A 19554-nucleotide genomic window follows, 5' to 3' on the forward strand; every position below is an offset into this window, starting at 1 on the left:
TTGTCTTTTTGGAGATTCACCAAGTGACCCTCCTTTTCATGATACCTCTATGCTTCCAAAATATGCTGATGTTGTCCAGAAGATTGCTGAGATTATTTTTATTATATCAAATTTGTTGAAACAATAGAGTATTCTTAGTTTGCAACATATGAGTCAATATCGACTTTAAAAAAAATCTCATAAATATGAAGTTTTTTGAGTTTAACAATAATTGATTGAACATGTGCAATTTTGTCACAAATTTTTATGCAATTTATATTGTTATTTCTAACGCCCCAAAAATGTATACTTGTTATTTTCAATAATTTTCTTAATTTATTATTTCTATATTTGTTTTAACAAAGGTGATGAAAAGGCATCACTGAAATTCAATATAGTAAACCAAAAAGAGAGTACATGTTTTTTTTGGTTACATAAAAAAAAAAGTACATTCAAGGACGTCGCAAACCATTTGGGGAATCTGCGACGGAATAGTTATAGATGGAACCAAACCCTCGCTAAATCCCTCACAAAACTGTGTAATGTCACATTTCTGACGGTAATTATGACGGATACTTTGCGACGAGAGAAACCCTCGCAAAATTCGTCGCCAATGACACAAAATCCATCACAAGTTGCGACGGAATTTACACCCTCATAAATTTTTGTCGCTAAAACCAAATTTTCTAGTAGTTATGTAAGAAAAGGGGATTGGGCCAAAACCTCTTAAAAAATTGATAAATCTAAAATTAGGTAATCCAACCTATTTCTGGTAAATTATTGTATCGTTAAATCTAGGTCGGTTTCTTATGTAACAAATTGTTGAAAAAATATTTACAAGGCAAGCATTGATTACAACCTTGCAATAGTGACTCCATCCATCACAAAGAGGCCAAATATCCTTCATAGAAGTGAATTGATGATAGAGAATGCAGGTATTAATTGATACATTACCACTCTAGAGAATATTCCTTATCCATATTCAGCATCCTTCAATAAAGTTCTAGGCCAGAAATAAACTGAAATGGAGTGAACTAGCATTCCATGCACACCATATTTAAGTGTTAACCTTCAAGCTATAGCTTTAATAAATTCCTTGGAATGGGTGGAGTTAAGTTAATGTTTCTCTAAGTTTGCGGCTTAGTTTGATTCGTGCGGGAAAACAAAAACCACAAAGTGAATCAAACCGTGCGATCGAGTGCAAAATTGACTAAAATACATCCGAATCAAACATGGTTTTTTTGTGATTTTCGGTTTGAATGGATTTAGTTTGCATTTTTTTATTGAGTTGGTTCGATTTTGTACATCCCTATTTATAGTTACTGCAACTGAGAATGACATGTTGTTTATAATGAATTTTATGGATCGAAGTTGTTTTTTAAGAGGTGGATCGACGTTGTTATTCAATTTAGAATCACAATAGAGAATTTATAACAATATATAAAGGGAATACATAATTTTTATGGGCTGAATTTTTCATTATTCCAAATAAGCCCTTAAACAAATTTGCTTTTTAGAAGTTTATATTGTTGATGTTAATGAAAAATATAAGAATTTTTATTATATTTGTTATATTATTGGTAAAAAAAAAAATTGACATAGTTTGTTACTAATTAAAAGTTATAAATATATATAAATATAATTTTGATCAAAATCAAAATTTTATAAAAATATGTTGCTTATAATTCACACACGTTAGCATAATAAAAAAAAAATGGAAAAATATACACTAAATACCCATTTGAATGCTTATAATAAACCTTTGTTTTAAACAAAATTTTGGAAAATTCTAACATCAATGCAAAAGTTTTGATTTGTAGCTTCAAAATTTTCACACCAAAACCCCATTTGGGGTTGGCCTAGTGGTTGACTTGGGATCTTGGAGTGTGCTCCTCTTAAGATTTCAGGTTCGATTTCCTCTGGTGTCAATTTCGGTGGGCAAGTCCATGGCTTAAAACGGAGCCCTCACAAGTGGGCGATGAGATTGGTCCCCTCAGATTAGTCGTTCCTTAGATCGGATATCGATTTTTTAAAAAAAAAATATTCACACCAAACATGCACCGGGACTCGACTTCAAAATTTTCCCAAGTAAAATTCTCTCAATTTTTTTTTCAATTATTACATCTATTATCTTTACCATTAAACATGAGAGAAAAAAATAGATCTAAAATTATAAATAAAATACAATATTATGTGTGTGGTTGAGATGTACCAATTGAGAAAAATTTGAGGGAATTACCTTTGAGAGAATCTATTCTCTCCAACCACACATATATAACTTGAGAATAACGAATACTAGTTTATAGCTAAAGAACTTTTTACTAAATAAAAGTTGGTAAGGTTTTTATGGTAGGAATTCTAAGGAAGAGAATAAGTTTCTCTTGAACCTATAAATAGAATAGCAACAATTGCTATATAAGTTTCAGAGGTAGAAAACCAATCCTTGCGTGGAGTCATATGCCATGTGGCGCCTGAGTCCACTAACCAACCATCATTAAAGGCATTTCCACCCTTAGAAATGATTGTTTCTCCGCTATACAAGATTTCTCCATCATCTGAGGTACTTGCAACACAACCTTGAGAGGTTGATGCTTCTGATGTCTTCTCTCCATTCCCTTTGTTGTTCCAAAACTCCCTCTTCAAATTGCACCAGCAACATCATCAAAATGAAGAGAGTCAACAATATTGTTGTTTGTAATGTTGATGATGAGTTGATCATATGAATCAGGTAAACTCTGAAGTAGAAGTTCTGCACGTTTATTTTCAGCTATCATGAAATCTGATGTTGTGAGCTGAGCAAATAGTGTATTCATGGTGTTTATGTGATTTGTTGTCGATATGTATTCATTCATTCGGAGAGTGTAAAGACTCCATTTTAAGAAAATTCTTGTGTGAAGTGACTTCACCTTGTACAATTTAATAATAACATCCTAGATCTCCCTTGCAGACTTTTTCTCTGTAATACTTGAAAATACCGAGTCTGCAATTGCTAAGTGCAAATTGGAAAAAACGTTGTCATCCATCTTTTTCCACTTTTAATCAGTGATATTTGCATATCTACCATAAATTGCATCTAGGCAATTATCTTTTCTTAGAATCGCCCTTATCTTTAATTTCCACAATGAAAAATTACTCTCATTAAACTTCTCAATATTAAATTTTGTTGTCATGGTTTTGAACCAGATTACAATATTTCAGCGTGAATAATATAGTATATGCAAGCAATATTGTGTATTTTATCGTATACTTGAATAAATTTGCATAGAGAGAAATATACAAATAGAATACATTAAACTTTCTCATCTTTATTTTATTTGCGTAATAATATTATGTTATTCCGGTACGATAAAACATACAATATCTCCTACATATATTGTACTTTTCACGGTTAAATAGTGTAATCTGTTTTAAAACCAATGCAAAAAAATTTAAGATTGAGAAGTTTAATGAGAGTAATTTCTCACTAAGGGAATTAAAGATAAGGACGATTCTAAGAAGAGACATTTGCCTAGACGCAATTGATAGTATATCTGCAAATATATATCACTGATCAAAAGTGGAAAGAGATGGATGACAACGATATTGCCGATTTTCACTTAGCAATGGCAGACTTGATACTTTCATGTATTGTATAGAATAAGACTGCAAGGGAGATCTAGGATACTCTTATTAAATTGTACGAGGTCAAGTCACTTCAAACAATAATTTTCTTGAAAAGGAGGCTCTACACTCTCCGAATGAATGAATCCATATCAATAACAAATCACATAAACACCATGAATATACTATCTGCTCAGCTCACATCATCAAATTTCACGATAGCTGAAAATGAACATGCAAAACTTCAACTCCAGAAAACTCATCTTCTTTAGACTTCATTTCTATCTCCATTGCAGTAGTGTATGTGATAGTGTTGTCATGTTTCTGCTCACTTTGCAGTTCATTTTCTGCAAAGACTACATCTCTGCCAACAACAAGCTTGCGAATAGTGGGATCCCACAAGCGATACCCCTTCATCTTGTCAGTATAACCCAAGAATATACATTTTTTAGACTTTGGATCTGTCTTTGTTCTGTCTTGGGAGATGTACATCCTGTGCACAATACATCCGAACACATGTAAGGATGAATAACTAGGTGGATTTTTGTTCCAAATCTCCATCGGTGTTTTCAAACCAATTGCAGTTTATGGAGATCGATTGATCACATAACATGCCATTTTCGCAGCTTTTGCCAAAAAAGACTTGGCCATTCCTGCTGTTCTCTGCATAACTCTTGTTTTATCTAGGAGAGTTTTATTCAATCGCTCTGCTATACCATTATGTTGAGGCGTATATGGAACTGTGAATTGTCTTTAAATACCTTCATGTTCGTAGATTGCCATAGTGAGGATGAAAGAGCTTTCACTTAAATGGTGAGTATGGTGAATTGATGGACTCACACTTGAGGGGGAGATTGTTGTGTGCAAGTGTGAGTTATATGTCCACATCAGATATAAAAGTGGAGGTTGAACACTTTATAAATGAGATGACTCATAAACTCATTGCCTTAAGATTTTGGGTAAGAGTGTGGTGTCTCTCTTATAAAACAAAGATTTTTTTTATTTGAATATACCGTCTAAGTTTTATATTATCCATTACCATTAGAGCACAAAAATTTCTTTACTCTTTCTGGATATGGGTACCCTCCCGGGCTCCACTTGTAACCCAACAATTTGCACAAAGTTATGGCAAAAAACCGTATCTATGATAACATCTACCACGGTTAAACGAAATATTTATATCAGAGCACAAAATGATAATTGTTAGTAAAAAACTCACACAAGGAGATTTGGAACAAAAATCCACCTAGTTATTCAAACCAATACAAATTTGTGTTTTCAAACCATGCCATCAATCCAAGGATCCCAACTAATCTTCAATGATGAATATATGTGATAGGCTTCTTTCAATCTTTTTTTCATAAGAAATTTTTGTCTTGTGCTTATTTTAAAATATATTTTTAAAGCAAATTATTTGTTTCATTTTTTTATGCATCAGGAACAAATATTAGTCTTGTATTTTTTAGGATTAATAGTGCCTTTCACCCCTGTAATATAGGTCGTTTTCGGTTTTCGCCCTTATAAAATTTTCGGTTTGAATTGCATCCTTATAAATTTTTTTTTCTTCAGAAAACACCCCTCCCCCATCGAACTCAGCAAATTCGTGGCGCTGATTTAGCATTTTTTTTTTTTGAATTGGCCACGTGTAAAAAATATATCTATTTCAAATTTTATTTTTAAAATATTTAAAAATAAATTTTAAAAAAATAAAAAAATCATAAAAATATTCAGCTTTTTTTCCAAAAATTTAAAAAATCAAAAATTAATTTTTTAAAAATTCAAAAAATTATCATTTTGTGAAAAAAATCATTTCATTCCACAAAAATATATCCATTTTGTGAAAAAATTCAAAAAATTAATTTTTTATTCCACAATTTTAATAAAATATTGGGAAAAAAATCATTTCATTCCACAAATATAAGATTTATGATTTCTACCTCTAAGAAAAAGTTTAATTCTAGGAAAAATGGAATTTCCACCACTTTTTTAAAACCCTCTAAATTTTTATCCAGATTTTTAAAAATTATTTTTTTTTAAAAAATCTGACCTTTTTTTTTTTTTTTATTTTGAAAAATTACTTTTTTTTTGTACTTTGGAAATTAAATTCCAGAATATGACTATTTTTCTAATTTTTAAAATTTTTGAAAAAAAAATCTAATCTATTTTTTTTTTTCAATTTTTCCAAAAAATATGACTATTTTTCTCTTTTTTTATATTTCGGAAAAAATATTAATATTTTTTCTGAATTTTTTAAAAATTATTTTTCGATATTTTAAATTTTTGGAAAAAAAAACTGAATATTTTTATGATTTTTTTATTTTTTAAAATTCATTTTCAAATATTTTAAAAGTAAAATCTGATGTGGAAATATTTTTTTACTCGTGGTCAATTAAAAATGAAAAAAAATGCCAAATCACGTAAGCGAATTTGCTGAGTTGGATGGGGGAGGAGTGTTTTCTGGAAAAAAATGTTTTACAAGGATGCAAATCAAACCGAAAATTTTACAGGGGCGAAAACCGAAAATGGCCTATATTACATAGGTTTTTTTTGGATAAACCGGGAGCGTGGACATGCATCAAGAGGAAACACGGACATCCCAACTAGGTTGGCACCCCGGGGAACCTCTATCCTATACAGCAACACTCAAATCTTATTAAAAAAAAAAGGGGGAAAAATAATTACAAAGATGGGGGACTAGGCCAAAACCCTCAGAAACAAACAAAGAACAAAGAAAAGAAATCACAGACTAAGGAAATCTGTAATTAGGAAGTCCACATCTATCACGAAAAAAATCAAAGCCTAAATCAGGTGGTAGAGTAGAATGCCAAACCGCACCGGTGATGGAATGACCAAGGTTTGCTAACCTGTCAGCACAAACATTACCTTCACGATATATGTGGGATGAAATAACCTGAACTCCAAGGCGAAGAGCATTGTGCCAGCGATTGCGAAGCATAATAGGAACCAACGAGGGAGACTTGAAGACCGCAATGACACTGGTAGAATCACATTCCAGCCAGAGATTGGTCCAACCATTCCAACTGGAGAGCCAAAGATTTCACCTATATTACATAGGTGAAAATCATTATTAACCCTATTTTTTATGTATCAATGACAAACACCTCTCTCGTGTTTTTTCTATTTAGCAATGACAAATATTTATCTCATGTTTTTTATGCATCATCGACAAATAAATATATATTATATCATAATTAAAAAAAACATCTATTTTTGCAGATTTAATAAATTAATTATAATACTATTTTTAAAATTTTTCAATTATATCATTTTACATAATTATTTATTAAGATTATTTTTCAAAATTTTGCTGTTGAAGATTTTTATTTGGTTGTTAGTTATACTTTGTTACTTTAGTATGTCATAAATGATGTCATTAAAAAAAAATTGTCTTAAATGGTTTGACTGGACTAGTATGATTCAACCTTACATTGTCACATGTAACTTTTCCTTTACATTTAATTATGATTTTCTATGTGTATTTGAGTAAAAGCAATTAATGAGGTCAAGTAAGATTGAATGACAAGAGTACTTTAAAAAAAAAAAAAAGGGTTATGCTAACCGGTGCTCTTAGGGCAATGGTTAAGGAAACCAAAAAAAGAAAGTTTTAGGTTGAGAATATCACTTTTTATACTTTTGAGAAGTTGAATGCACAAATTCCAATTAAAAATTACTATATTTGCTTCCTTAACCATTGATCTGACGGAACTGGTTAGCATTTCCCTAAAGAAAAAAAGGTAAATGTTTATAAATAGAGATAAAGATAAAGAAATAGATATACCTGCATATAATATGCATATTATTTAAATGGGACTTTGACCATATTTATTGTATTGTTTTGAATTGATGAAATCTATATATAAAGCCCTAGCGAAGACAATGGAAATCACCAACATACCAACCAAAGAAAAAGAGCAAAAACAATATGGTTCGTTTCTCAATCCTAGTTGTTGTGTTTCTTTTATTTGTTGCATCCTCCTATGCAGATCATGATGTCGATGTGCAATCCATTTGCAAGCAAGCAAATGACCCTTCATTTTGTTTAGTTCTTCTCAAATCTAAACCTAATGGTGTAGGTGGAGACCTCAAGAGTTTAGCACAATACACCCTTAACGTGCTTCACACCAATACGTCCAATACACTCACTCTAATCAACAAACTAATCGCACAAAGTGGTAGTGATCCCAAGAAACAAAACCATTACAAGGATTGTTTGGCTTTATTTGGTGTGGAGTATAAAGGAGTTCTTGGATATGTTCTTGATTCCCTAAAACAATTCAAAAATTCCAAGTTCAATCAAGTGGGTGTGGATATGGTTTATCTCAGGTTCCATGTTGATGACTGTATTTCAGGGGATCCATCTGATACCTCTTTGCTTCCAAAATATGGTAATGATGTCCGCAACATTGCTGATACTACTCTTATTATGACAAATATGTTAGTACGTCGCTCCTAATTTCATTGTATGTTTCTTGAAAAATAATATATGAAAAATAAAAAGTGTTAAGAGTTTAAACAATAATGGTTGAGTAATTGTGTTTTTGCATCGATTTTGCTTTAATTTTTTTAATCATGATTTTGTAAAAGTTTTCTAGTTTGTATTGAATTTGATTTTGTTTAAATTTTTTAGCCACCAATATGATGTGAAAGGGTTGACATGAAGCCCAGATACTGCAAACGAAGACGTATCCGTATTGGATACGTATCGGGTATCGATACTTCACGGATACTCTTAGATACGTACCCACGAAGTATCTGAATTAAATATTTTAATTTTAAAAAAATATTTTATTGAATACTTATAAGATACTCCATAGATACACTATGATACTTATAAGACACTTCACATATACGTATCCTAGAAAAAATAAAGGGTAAAAAATTGAGATAGTGTTGTGAAATTCAGTGTAGATGTATATGATTCAATTTTAGATATGCATCAGTAGAATTGTTTCTTGATGAACCGCTTAAAATTATACTTCTTGCGGATGGAGGTAACGAGAGAGATGAGATTCAACTAATCAACATTAGACAAAATTTGCGTAGAATTATTTTAATGATGCTTCTCTTGATATCTCAACATATGAAGGAAAATATAATATGGTTTATAAGAAAACTTTACTTTTTTTTTATTTTTTTATTTTGATCGAATGTATTATTATTATTATAATAGTATAATAATCAAGATTAATCAATGCTTATTTCTTCAACTATTTTACATGAATATAAGTTTTAGTATAAAAAATTGTTATCGTATCTTAGCCGTATCGTATCCTAAATTTTAAAAATTTTGCGTATCCACGTACCCGTATCGTATCGCACCCGCACCTGTATCAGTATGGGTTTCATAGGTTGACACATAATGAGAACCCTTCCTTAAAAATAAAATAACGAGGTCCTTAAACATTAACAATAATGAATTGAGAATTGACAAACGAATGTGCAAAGTGGAAGTTATAATTTGAAACATGTCTACCAGATGACTTGAAGCCAAGACTGTATCTGAGGCAGGGCGAGGAGGGCAACTGTCCTAGCTAGACCTTGAAAAATAGGTTAAAAGGCTTCATAATAACAAAAATAAGGGTCCATTAATCTGAAAACAAAAAAAAAAACTTAAATTCTAAAGGGAGGTTTGCATGTTGATGCAAATGATCTTTTTTTAGAATTGAAAGTGTTGCAAAAATCTTTGTCAAATATGTTGATGTTAGCATTTGGAATCCTTGAGTTTGTCAAAGCTGCAGATTGTTATTAAAATGTTTCAATTTCTTTTTGAATTCTCGTGACTTTGCATCTTTACAAATAACTTTTTCGAAGTTAAAATTATTTAAAAACTACTTGATATAGTCAATGTCACAAAAAAAAAAAGTTGAATGGTCTAACCATTTTATGTATTAAGAAAGATATAATAAACCATATTGATGATGTTACCAAAAAAAACCATATTGATGTAGACATCATTATTAGCGACTTCACATCTAAAAATGCTCATAGAAATTGTTATGTATAAACATTTGGAAATTAAATAAAAAATTCAAAGTTTTTTTTATAAAGATTGGTGTTTTTATTAGATTATTTCTTAACGTAATAAAAAACATATATTTCAAGGAAATTATTTTCATAATTTAGGAATTCAAATTTTTTTATGCACTATTAATTGAGGTCCAAATTATTAGTTTGCCTTAGGCCACCAAAATTTCAGAACCGCTCTACCTGAAGCATGCAGCATATGTCTTCGAAGATATACAATTTTTTTGCAAAGTGAATTTATATATAATTTGAAATAGAGAGTACTATTATAAAAGGAATAGAAATACATGAAATAAATCTTAAAATTTATCAAGAATTTAATCTTTCTAATAAAAACTCTTTTGACAAAATTGATATTCTTACTAATAAATACTCTTTTGACAATTTGATTATATGGAAAGCATTGATGAAAGGATTATTTTTTGGTCAAATATTTTTTTTGGTAGATAGACGAAATAGCAAAGTCATTATAAACTCACACACATAAGTGGAGGTACCGGGGTTCGAATCTCGATAATAGCATTCGGCCTAACAATTTCGGCATTTTACCAGTTGAGCTAAGACTTCTGAATTGATCAAATATTAAATGACAAGCATTGATGATAGCGTTATTTTTTTGGTCAAATATTAAATGACATGCATTGATGAAAGCGTTATTTTTTTGGTCAAATATTAAATGACATAATATGTTTTTTAATTTTTTTGAAGGAAGAATGTATTTTTTAGTCAAGCAGCCTAGTGACTAGAAATGTAAAATTACATTTTTAGTCCCTTAACTTAATTTCATGTAACAGTTTGGTCCTTTATTTTTTTTTTTTATTTCAACTTGGTCCTTTTTGTCCATTTTCATATACATTTTCAAGCTTCAAATCTAATATTCTTATGCAAACATAGACGAGGATCATATATTTGAAGACTGAAAGACAATAAGAAAATAAAATCATGAATTTTAAGCTTAAAAATTCATATGTAAATGGATCAAAAGGATAAAATTGAAATAAAAAAAAAAGATAAAGGACCAAACTGTTACCTAAAATTAAAAGGGACTAAAAGTGTAATTTTGACGACTAGAATTTATCCGAACAAAATTAATTATATGACAAGCATTGATTTCAAATATCAAATGACATAATGTATTTAATATTTTTTTTAAGGAAGAATGTATTTTTTTTGTCAAGTAGTCTAGTGTAGTGACTTGAAATTCTCCTTTTAAGGAAAATAAGTGGGGTGTCAGGGTTCGAACCCCGCCTCTATTTATATTATACAATGTTCCTACCAACTGAACTAAGTTTATAGGGACGAAAGAAAAATGTATTTAATAATTATTGAATGATGAAAAGGCCACTGTATAATAAGAGTTAGGATCCATTGACACCAGGTGTCAACGGATTCGTTGACACCAAATCTCAACCGTTCACTACTCTTAATCCAAAGGCCAGAATTTATTCAATAAGATCATAATGTGGATACTCAACATTCAATATTTTCCTTTCCTAAAAACCCTCTTGTTTCCTAAAAGAGACCCATCTTCTTCTCAATGAGATGTTCTGCACTATGTTATCATACGAAAGAATTATTTTATGGTTAATTGTTTTTATGTTTATCCTTCACTTGAATCAAACATTAGCTAGCATGTAATTTTTTTTTCAAACATAAACCTTTTGAATCTGAACTTAACACATCGTGTGCCACAATTCAACATCCGATCTATTTTAATGGTATTTTTTTTTAAAACTAAAAATTCATGAGGTTAATGAGATTAACATCTCTAACAATGTCAAATGATAGAAACATGGTGTTAAACGGAACAATCAGGAAGAAGAAAAAAAAGTGGCTGGAAACAAGATGATTTAGAGAAGAATGTGAATGAGATTGATGAGAGAGAATATAATAAATAGTGGGATTTTGAAATCAGAAGTAATTAGATGAAGAAGAAACAAATTAATTAGATGAATGTGCAGCAAAATTATTTTCATGAAAGAAGAAACGAAATAGAAGAAATGTTTGTTGCACGTTGAAAACAAAATTATTTAATGAATTTGAAATCATGAGTAATTAGAGAGAGAGAAATAGGTAGAACAAATTAGGAAAAGAAAATCACAATAAGATATGGTACATGATAGTTTTAAGTAAACAAATATCAACCTTTGGATCAAATAAAATCAACGGATGTGATTTGGTGTTAACGAATTCGTTGACACCTGGTGTCAACGGATCCTGACTCGTATAATAATATTATTAATTAATAGAATTTAATTATTATATTCTCTCGATTTACAATTATTTTATATATATGTCCAATAATGTGTTGTCACATTAATTAAGAACCGACGTATTTTTTGTGTGTGTATAAATAGATTTCTGAATGCTTTTGAATAGGATTAAGAAATAACTAGTGAATAAACTTTGGAGTTTGGCACCAACTCAAAATACAATTTCCTTTATTTTACGTACCAATTGATGCTTTTGTTGAGAGTTGGAGTTTGAAAATTGGCACTTACTCAAATAGTACAATTTCCTTTATATTAATTATGTTATCACTGAACCACTAGTTGCTGTAAAAAACATGTGAAACTGATGGTGGCGAAATGAAAAGTATGAGGAACATTTTAGCACCTATAGAGTGTGAGGAACAATCTACCAAAATGTAAAATATTCAAACATAGGACTACCATATACAAGTACTACTTTACCAGGAAGGGACTCTAAAAAAATATTAACAACTATGAAAAAAATGTGAGATAAATAAATAATCAAATACCAAAACAAATCCAATACAAAGGATTTAGGTTTCCATGTAATACCTTAGTGAGTAATTCATTTCTGAGGATTTTAGGATCCGCAGGAAATCTTCCTACGGATATATCCGCAGGAAATCTTCCTACGGATATATCCGCATGAAATGTCAATGTGGGTAAAACTATTTCTGAGGATTTTAGGATCAGCAGGAAATCTTCCTACGGATATAACCGCCCGAAATGTCAATAAATCCGCAGCTAAATTTTGGTCAGTTTAATAGAGTTTACCTGCCCGTGAATCCGCAGGAAAATCCGCAAGAAGCATGGTCAAGAATAAAACAAAAATTAAGCTGGTAAATCTGCATCTTAGTCATTTAAATGTATTTAATTTAATAAAAGATAATGAGCTTCAAAGCATTCTATGTATTTAAATAAAAAAAGGTACAAATTATCTAAACATTTTAGTAATTAGAATGTGCAGCAGGAGACAAAGCAAACTAGTTGCACACAACTTTACCTAGGCATATATATATAGCCTTTAAAAACACTGAAATTTCAATAGAATGTTTTACAATTGAAATAAACATACAACAACATAAAATACCCCAATTGATAATACCTCATCCTTCTCAAAAGTTTGTTACACTAACACCACCTAACATAGTCCCTATAATTACTGAATCACGTTCAAAGTGGCAATCTCCTTTGACATATTTTTTTCTATCCCTGATATCAATGAGATCATAGTAAGTCAGGTAAAAAAAGAAAAGATAATAGTATCCTGTGTAACTTTCAGCGTTCAGAAGTTAGAACAATCAAATACGCAAGGTACTTACTTAAATCCCAGAACAGATGTTTTGTTTATTTTAATTGCATATTCTTTACCATCGGAATTGGTATCATGATAAACATTTTCCTGATAATAATAAAAAAAATAGAATCAATTATGGACAGGCATCAAGTCCATGTTATATAAAACTGTAATGACAAGATGACAGAAAACTGAAACTTGTGAATAAAAGCATGTGGTGTGTGTATGACATACTTCTTTTCCAGTTGAAATGCATCCATTAATATGCTGAAACAGATTATTGTTCATCATCTTAAATAAAGCCATGCGCGTCCTGAGATCAATTGCCTGAGGGAATTTTTGTGTTAGTTGTATTCAAATGATTGAAAATGAATTAGATAAACTTAAGTAAGAACAATGCTTATGAAAAAATGATTGGTTACATACGTTCTCAACAGTTCGGTCGACTTTAATTTCCTAGTAGTTTTAGTTTTACCGATAGACATATGCATCAGACTTCCACGAATTTCTGTGGTGACAGTGTTAGACATGGCAATATTTGTTCTTCCTTCCCACTCCTGCAACAACAAAAACTAACTTAGCTAAAAACTAGAACAAAACAACAAGTTCCACAAAAGACAAATGGAAAGACACATTTGTGTGTCAATAAAATATAAGTCACATTTCAAGACCATACACACGAAAACAGCTCAAATTGTTTGTTTTGTTTATAAGGCAATTAAGTAACACTGAAAATCCGCAGGAAAGGTCATCTGAAAACCTGCAGTAAAATCAGCAGCACTACCTGCGGAATTTTCTAAGGAAACGTTGAAAAAATATTCGACAACAATTCCGCAAGAAAATCCTCAGCAAAATAAAACTTACCTGCGGAGTTTCCTACGGCTTCTGGATTGGCAGGAAACTTCGTATGACTTTCATTAAAATCCTCAGGTATTCCTGTGGATTATTTTCCGCATGAACATCCGCAGGAAAAACGAGAGTTTCTAGTATTGAAAGATTTTTATATAGAGTACGTGCTTAATTAGATGAAATACTTTTGATTTTACCATAATTTCTTTTAATCTTTGTTTGATGATAAATATGATTAATAATTTCTATAATTGTTAATTATTTCAACTTTGTAGGGAGATCGTATTAGTTTTAGTGGTCAAGTACAAAACTACCAAAAGACAGTGTCCCAAGTGATAAATTTGCTTGGAGATTAGAATACAGCTTCAAATTATCTTAGCAAATGCATCTATTCCATTGGATTGGGTAGCAATGATTACCTTAACAACTATTTCATGCCTGCATATCCTAGTGGAAAAATATTCATAAAATTAATTTTATTCTCCCTCAAAAATAAAATAAAATTTATTTTATGAATAATTTTATGAATAAAACCATTAATAAAATCTTGATAAAAAAATGATCCATAATTTTTTTTACAAGTCATAACTTTAATGGTAAAAATTCCTTCGGCTTTTTCATTTCTGTGTGTGAGTTTTCAATGACAAATGTCATTTGGTCTATCTAAACAAAATCATTAACAAGATTATTATTCATTTATATACCAATTATAATATGGGTATTGACCATATTTAATTGTATTGTTTTCAATTGATGAAATCTACATCCCTCAAAAAAAAAATTGATGAAATTTATATAAAGCCCTAGTGAGACAAAGGAAATCACTAGGAGAAACCAAAGAGAGAAAAAGAGCAAAAGCAATATGCTTCGTTTTTCAATCCTAGTTGGTGTGTTTCTTTTCTTTGTTGCATCCTCCTCTTGATGTGGATGTGCAATCCATTTGCAAGAAAACCAAAGACCCTTCATTTTGTTTAGCTCTTCTCAAATCTAAACCTAATGGTGTAGGTGGAGACCTCTAGAGTTTAGCACAATACACCCTTGACGTGCTTCACACCAATGTGTCAAATACACTCACTCTAATCACAAAACTAATTACACAAAGTGGTAGTGATCCCAAGAAACAAAACCATTACAAGGATTGTTTGGCTTATTTTGGTGAGGATGAAGGAGTTCTTGGTTATGTTCTACATTCCCTTAAACACTTCAAACATTCCGATTTCAATCAAGTGGGTGTGGATATGGTTTATCTCGAATTCAATGTTGAAAACTGTATTTTAAGTGATTCATCTGATACCTCTTTGCTTCCAAAATATGGTGATGTTGTCGACAAAATTGCTTATACTACTCTTGTTATGACAAATATGTTAGTAGACTCCTAATTTCGTTGTATGTATCTTAGACAATAATGGTTGAGTAATTGTGTTTTTTATACTGATTTTACTTTAATTTTAATAATGATTTTGTAAAAGTTTTCTAGTTTGTGTTGAATTTAATTTTGTTTAAATTTTTTGGCCACCAACATGATGCAAAAGGGTTGACACATAATGAGGTTCTTAAACATTAATTTTTTTTTTAAAGTTATTATTGACAAATGGAATGTGCAAAGTGTAAGTTATTATTTGAAACATGAATCCACATATAACCTGAAGATGTCTTCAAAGTTATGCAGTTTCTTTTATGAAAAGTGATTATATTTTGAAGTAATTATAAAATGAATAGAAATAAAGGAAGTAATCTTAAAATTTATCATGATGTTAATCTTAATAATAAATACTTCTTGGGTTGTCAAAAAAATAATAAATACTCCTTTGACAAAATTGTTTAATTATTGAATGATATAATGTATTTAATAATCATTGAGTGATGAAAGGGTCAATGTATAATATTACTCCCTCCGTCCCAAATTGTATGACGTTTTGGGCATTTCACACATATTAAGAAATGTAATTAATATTATGTGGGAAAGAGATATTATGAGTTGTTTTACAAAATTATCCTTAATAAATCATATGGGAAAGATGAATGAAAGAATTGAAAAAAGAAAGAGTAATAAATAGTTAAGGATATAATAGGAAAAATAACATTAATGTTTCATTGATATTCTAAAGTGACATACAATTTGGGACAAATATTTTTTCTAAAGTAACATACAATTTGGGACGGAGGGAGTATTAATAGAATTTAATAAGTATAATATGTCGGTGTACAATTATTTTACACATACATCTAATGATGCGTTGCCACATTATATAATGAATTTGATAACACATAATTGACGTGACAACACATCATTTGGTTTACGTATAAAATAATTACACACTAACAGAGTATATTAAACACTTATTTTAATTTTTTGGTACAAAAACTCTTATTAATATATACTTGATTTACAATGTATTGAGTGCATTTTTTTCAAATTCAATTTACAATGAATTGAGTGCATTTTTTCAAATTTTTAACCTAAGCAAGCATCGACTATTGATAGTTAGGGGTGTTCAAATCCAAACATAAAATGCAAATCGATCATAAAAACTAAAAATCGCACAAAACAAAATATATTTGGATGCGTTTGAATGTTGTTTTGTAAAAACTGTTCACATCGGTTTCGATTTCGAACCACTTTTTCGAAACCAAAACAAACCACAAAATAAATTTTAATACTTATTTATTCTTTTTTTTTAATACTTATTTATTCTTTTAGATCTTATGGAGAGTAAATTAGATCAAGTAAATTAGATCTTATGGAGAGAATGAAAATAAAGATGCGAGGTAAAATTCAAAATGAACCATGTAATAATATTTCAACTGTCAGTAGAAGGGAACAAGAGGAGAAAGGTCAGAAACACCCCATCCCCATTGCACATGGGACATTCTAAAGTAGCCGAAAAAACGAGTCATAACTTTAAACGATACATATCAATCATATTGAAGGAAAAAAATGTTGTTTATTCTTTTATTAGGGTTGTATATTGCATTCATATATTTCTTGTTTGTTTTTAATCTTACATGTAGCATTTAAATAACCATCTAAACTGAACTAAATCGCATTTGATTTTAGTTTTCGATTAGAGGAATTTTTGTCTCAAAACGGATCCAAACTGCACAGTGAATATGCCTATTGACAATATCTTTGGACTACAAACGCTCATAAATATACACCCAGGTTCGGCCGCATGCATATCCATTGTTATCTCCTATCTCCTATATACATACATTACAAGATCAATCAAATGACAAATACACATGGCATCTCATTAGCAATTACTTAATAAAATATGCCACATGGGTCATGACACCAAGTCAATCAAATGGAAGAAACATGAGTTTTTGGACGGATATGTGGGTGGGAAATTATACTCTCCGAGTGTCTTTTCCTAGATTTTACTCCCTTTCAACCCAAAAGGAAGCAATGGTGGGAGGTTAATGGGAAAGGCGTCATGATTGGGTGCTTTGGAGGCTCCTTTGGCGTAGAGATCCTTTTAATTGAGAGATGGAATTAATTAATAACTTGTTGGGTGTATGAGGGTTTAGAGGTTTGGAAGACGAGGATGTGTGGTGGTGGGGGGACGAGGATAGTGGAGCCCCCTCGGTTCGGTCCTCATATAAGTTGGTTGAGGGAACCTTGCTTCTAGACGAAGAGCTGAGTTTGTTACGGTGGTGTTTCGGTATCTTTGGAAGAGTCTCGCTCCATCTAAAATGGTGTCTTTCTCTTGGACCATTCTTCTTGATAAATTTCCTGCTTGTCGCAACCTCGCTATGCCTAACGTGTTGAACTCGGATGATGAAAAATTTTGTGTTATGTGGGGAGGGTGAGTAAACATCAACTCATCTTTTCTTGCATTGTGAGGTGGTGTCAAGGTAAAAAATACTGACAACTATGGAAAAAAAATGTGAGATGAATGTGGATTCTCCTTTTTCTTGAATGGAGTCGTATATGGAGTTCGATGCATTCATAGTTCGGATGCAAGATTAAGAACAATGCATAAAAGATTTTTATATAGAGTACATGCTTAATGAGATGAAAATTTGTAATAGTTTTAGTATGTAATGGAAATTGTGTTGCATAGTTCATATTTTCATTATGAAATCCGATTTCAAATGTTTGTTAGAGAACACATTTGGAGTCTTTTTTTTTTGGTTAAAACATATTTGGAGTCTTGAATGTAAAGAAAGTTTTATCTTCAAATTTTTTTAGTTCAAATTGGAGTTTACAACAAACTTGAATGAAGTCTAAGCAAAAAATGTAAATATGCGGCATGTCTCAAAAATTATAAGAAGGCGACATTTGTTTAGAGGAACTTGGAGACATTTGTTTTATGAGTTAGGATTCGTTGACACCAAATCCCAACCGTCAATCTTAATTAATCCAAAGCTGTGTTTTATTCATTTAAGTTGTTTATGTGTTCCATACCTGCTCACCATTACTCGGCTATTAACTCTTTCGATGTTAATGAATATGATACTCAAATCTACTTGATCTTTTGCCTCTCACATCATGTGTTTCATTTCAATCTGTGTTTGAAGAATCCACTCTTGTATTTTTTAATTATGGTGCTTTCTCTATCTAATTATTTAGAGATATCATGGTGAAATTGGATCAATTATGGTGGTGATGATGCATGAATTTAATTTCACAACAATGATGCCGTTCGATTAATTCATAATTTTTCTTAATCCAATTTTATGAATTTTATTTAGGTGTTAAATCTCCGTTTTTTTTTTTGGAAATTGTGAATTTTGTTCAATTAGAACTAAAAAGAGACGGTGAATTAGGAATTTGGATCAAACAAAATTAAACTAATCGTACTGTGAGAGAGGAGCACTGAGATGATTTCATTCAGATTGAGTTTGAAGCCATTACTTTACTGGCTGTGAATAATTTGAGATCGGCCAAAAGAAATTCTTGAATAAACGGTTGTTGTACATACAAGTAGTGGCTGATTTCATCGTTGGTTTTTTAGGCACTAAATTGAAACAGAGTGTGATTGGGGTGCAGCAAGAATTATAAGTAGGCGACATTTGTTTAGAGGAACTTGGAGACATTTTTTTATTATTACCAATGATGGTAGAAGAATGTTACAAAAAATGTAAACAAATAACTATTTTTAACGTTTCTAATAATACTAAAATAATGTTACTGAAACTCTTTAGTAACATAGATTTTGTCTGACAATTGTTCAAATGTTATTAAATATAATATAATTAGTAACATTGTTTTTATGATTTAACAATCCAATATTACCAACATTGTCATTTTATCTCTCCCTCTCCAATAAGTCGGTCCTAGTTTTCTCTCTCTAGGTTTTCTCTTACAATTTCTTCATTGAGGGGTGGTTTTGAGTCAATTCTTGACCTGAAATCACCCCTCTTCATCTTTTTCTCTTTATTTCAATCTAAATAAGTGATTTTCACATAGATCTAGGTTTTTTTTTCTTTGTAGTTTCATCATTTAAGTGCGGTGATTTGTTGTTCGTCATCTTGTGCGGCGTTGTTTGATTTCTCGTCTTCGTGCGGTGTTCATTTGATTCATAT

At 30.6% G+C, this 19554-nt stretch overlaps 1 protein-coding gene across 1 annotated transcript; it reads left to right on the top strand.

Annotated features, from left to right (window-relative positions):
* Positions 1–7522: 7522 nt before the first annotated feature.
* LOC25495741 (pectinesterase inhibitor 1) lies at positions 7523–8053 on the top strand. The gene has a single exon (XM_013595972.2). The coding sequence runs from the start codon at positions 7523–7525 to the stop codon at positions 8051–8053; it is 531 nt and encodes a 176-aa protein (XP_013451426.1).
* The last annotated feature ends 11501 nt before the right edge of the window (positions 8054–19554 follow it).

Source organism: Medicago truncatula, chromosome 6 (assembly GCF_003473485.1).
Source record: "Medicago truncatula cultivar Jemalong A17 chromosome 6, MtrunA17r5.0-ANR, whole genome shotgun sequence".
Classification (NCBI taxonomy): Eukaryota; Viridiplantae; Streptophyta; class Magnoliopsida; order Fabales; family Fabaceae; genus Medicago; species Medicago truncatula.

What these genes read in the sequence shown, in the direction of transcription:
- LOC25495741 (XM_013595972.2), top strand. Translation starts at nt 7,523, where the DNA reads ATGGTTCGTTTCTCAATCCTAGTTGTTGTGTTTCTTTTATTTGTTGCA.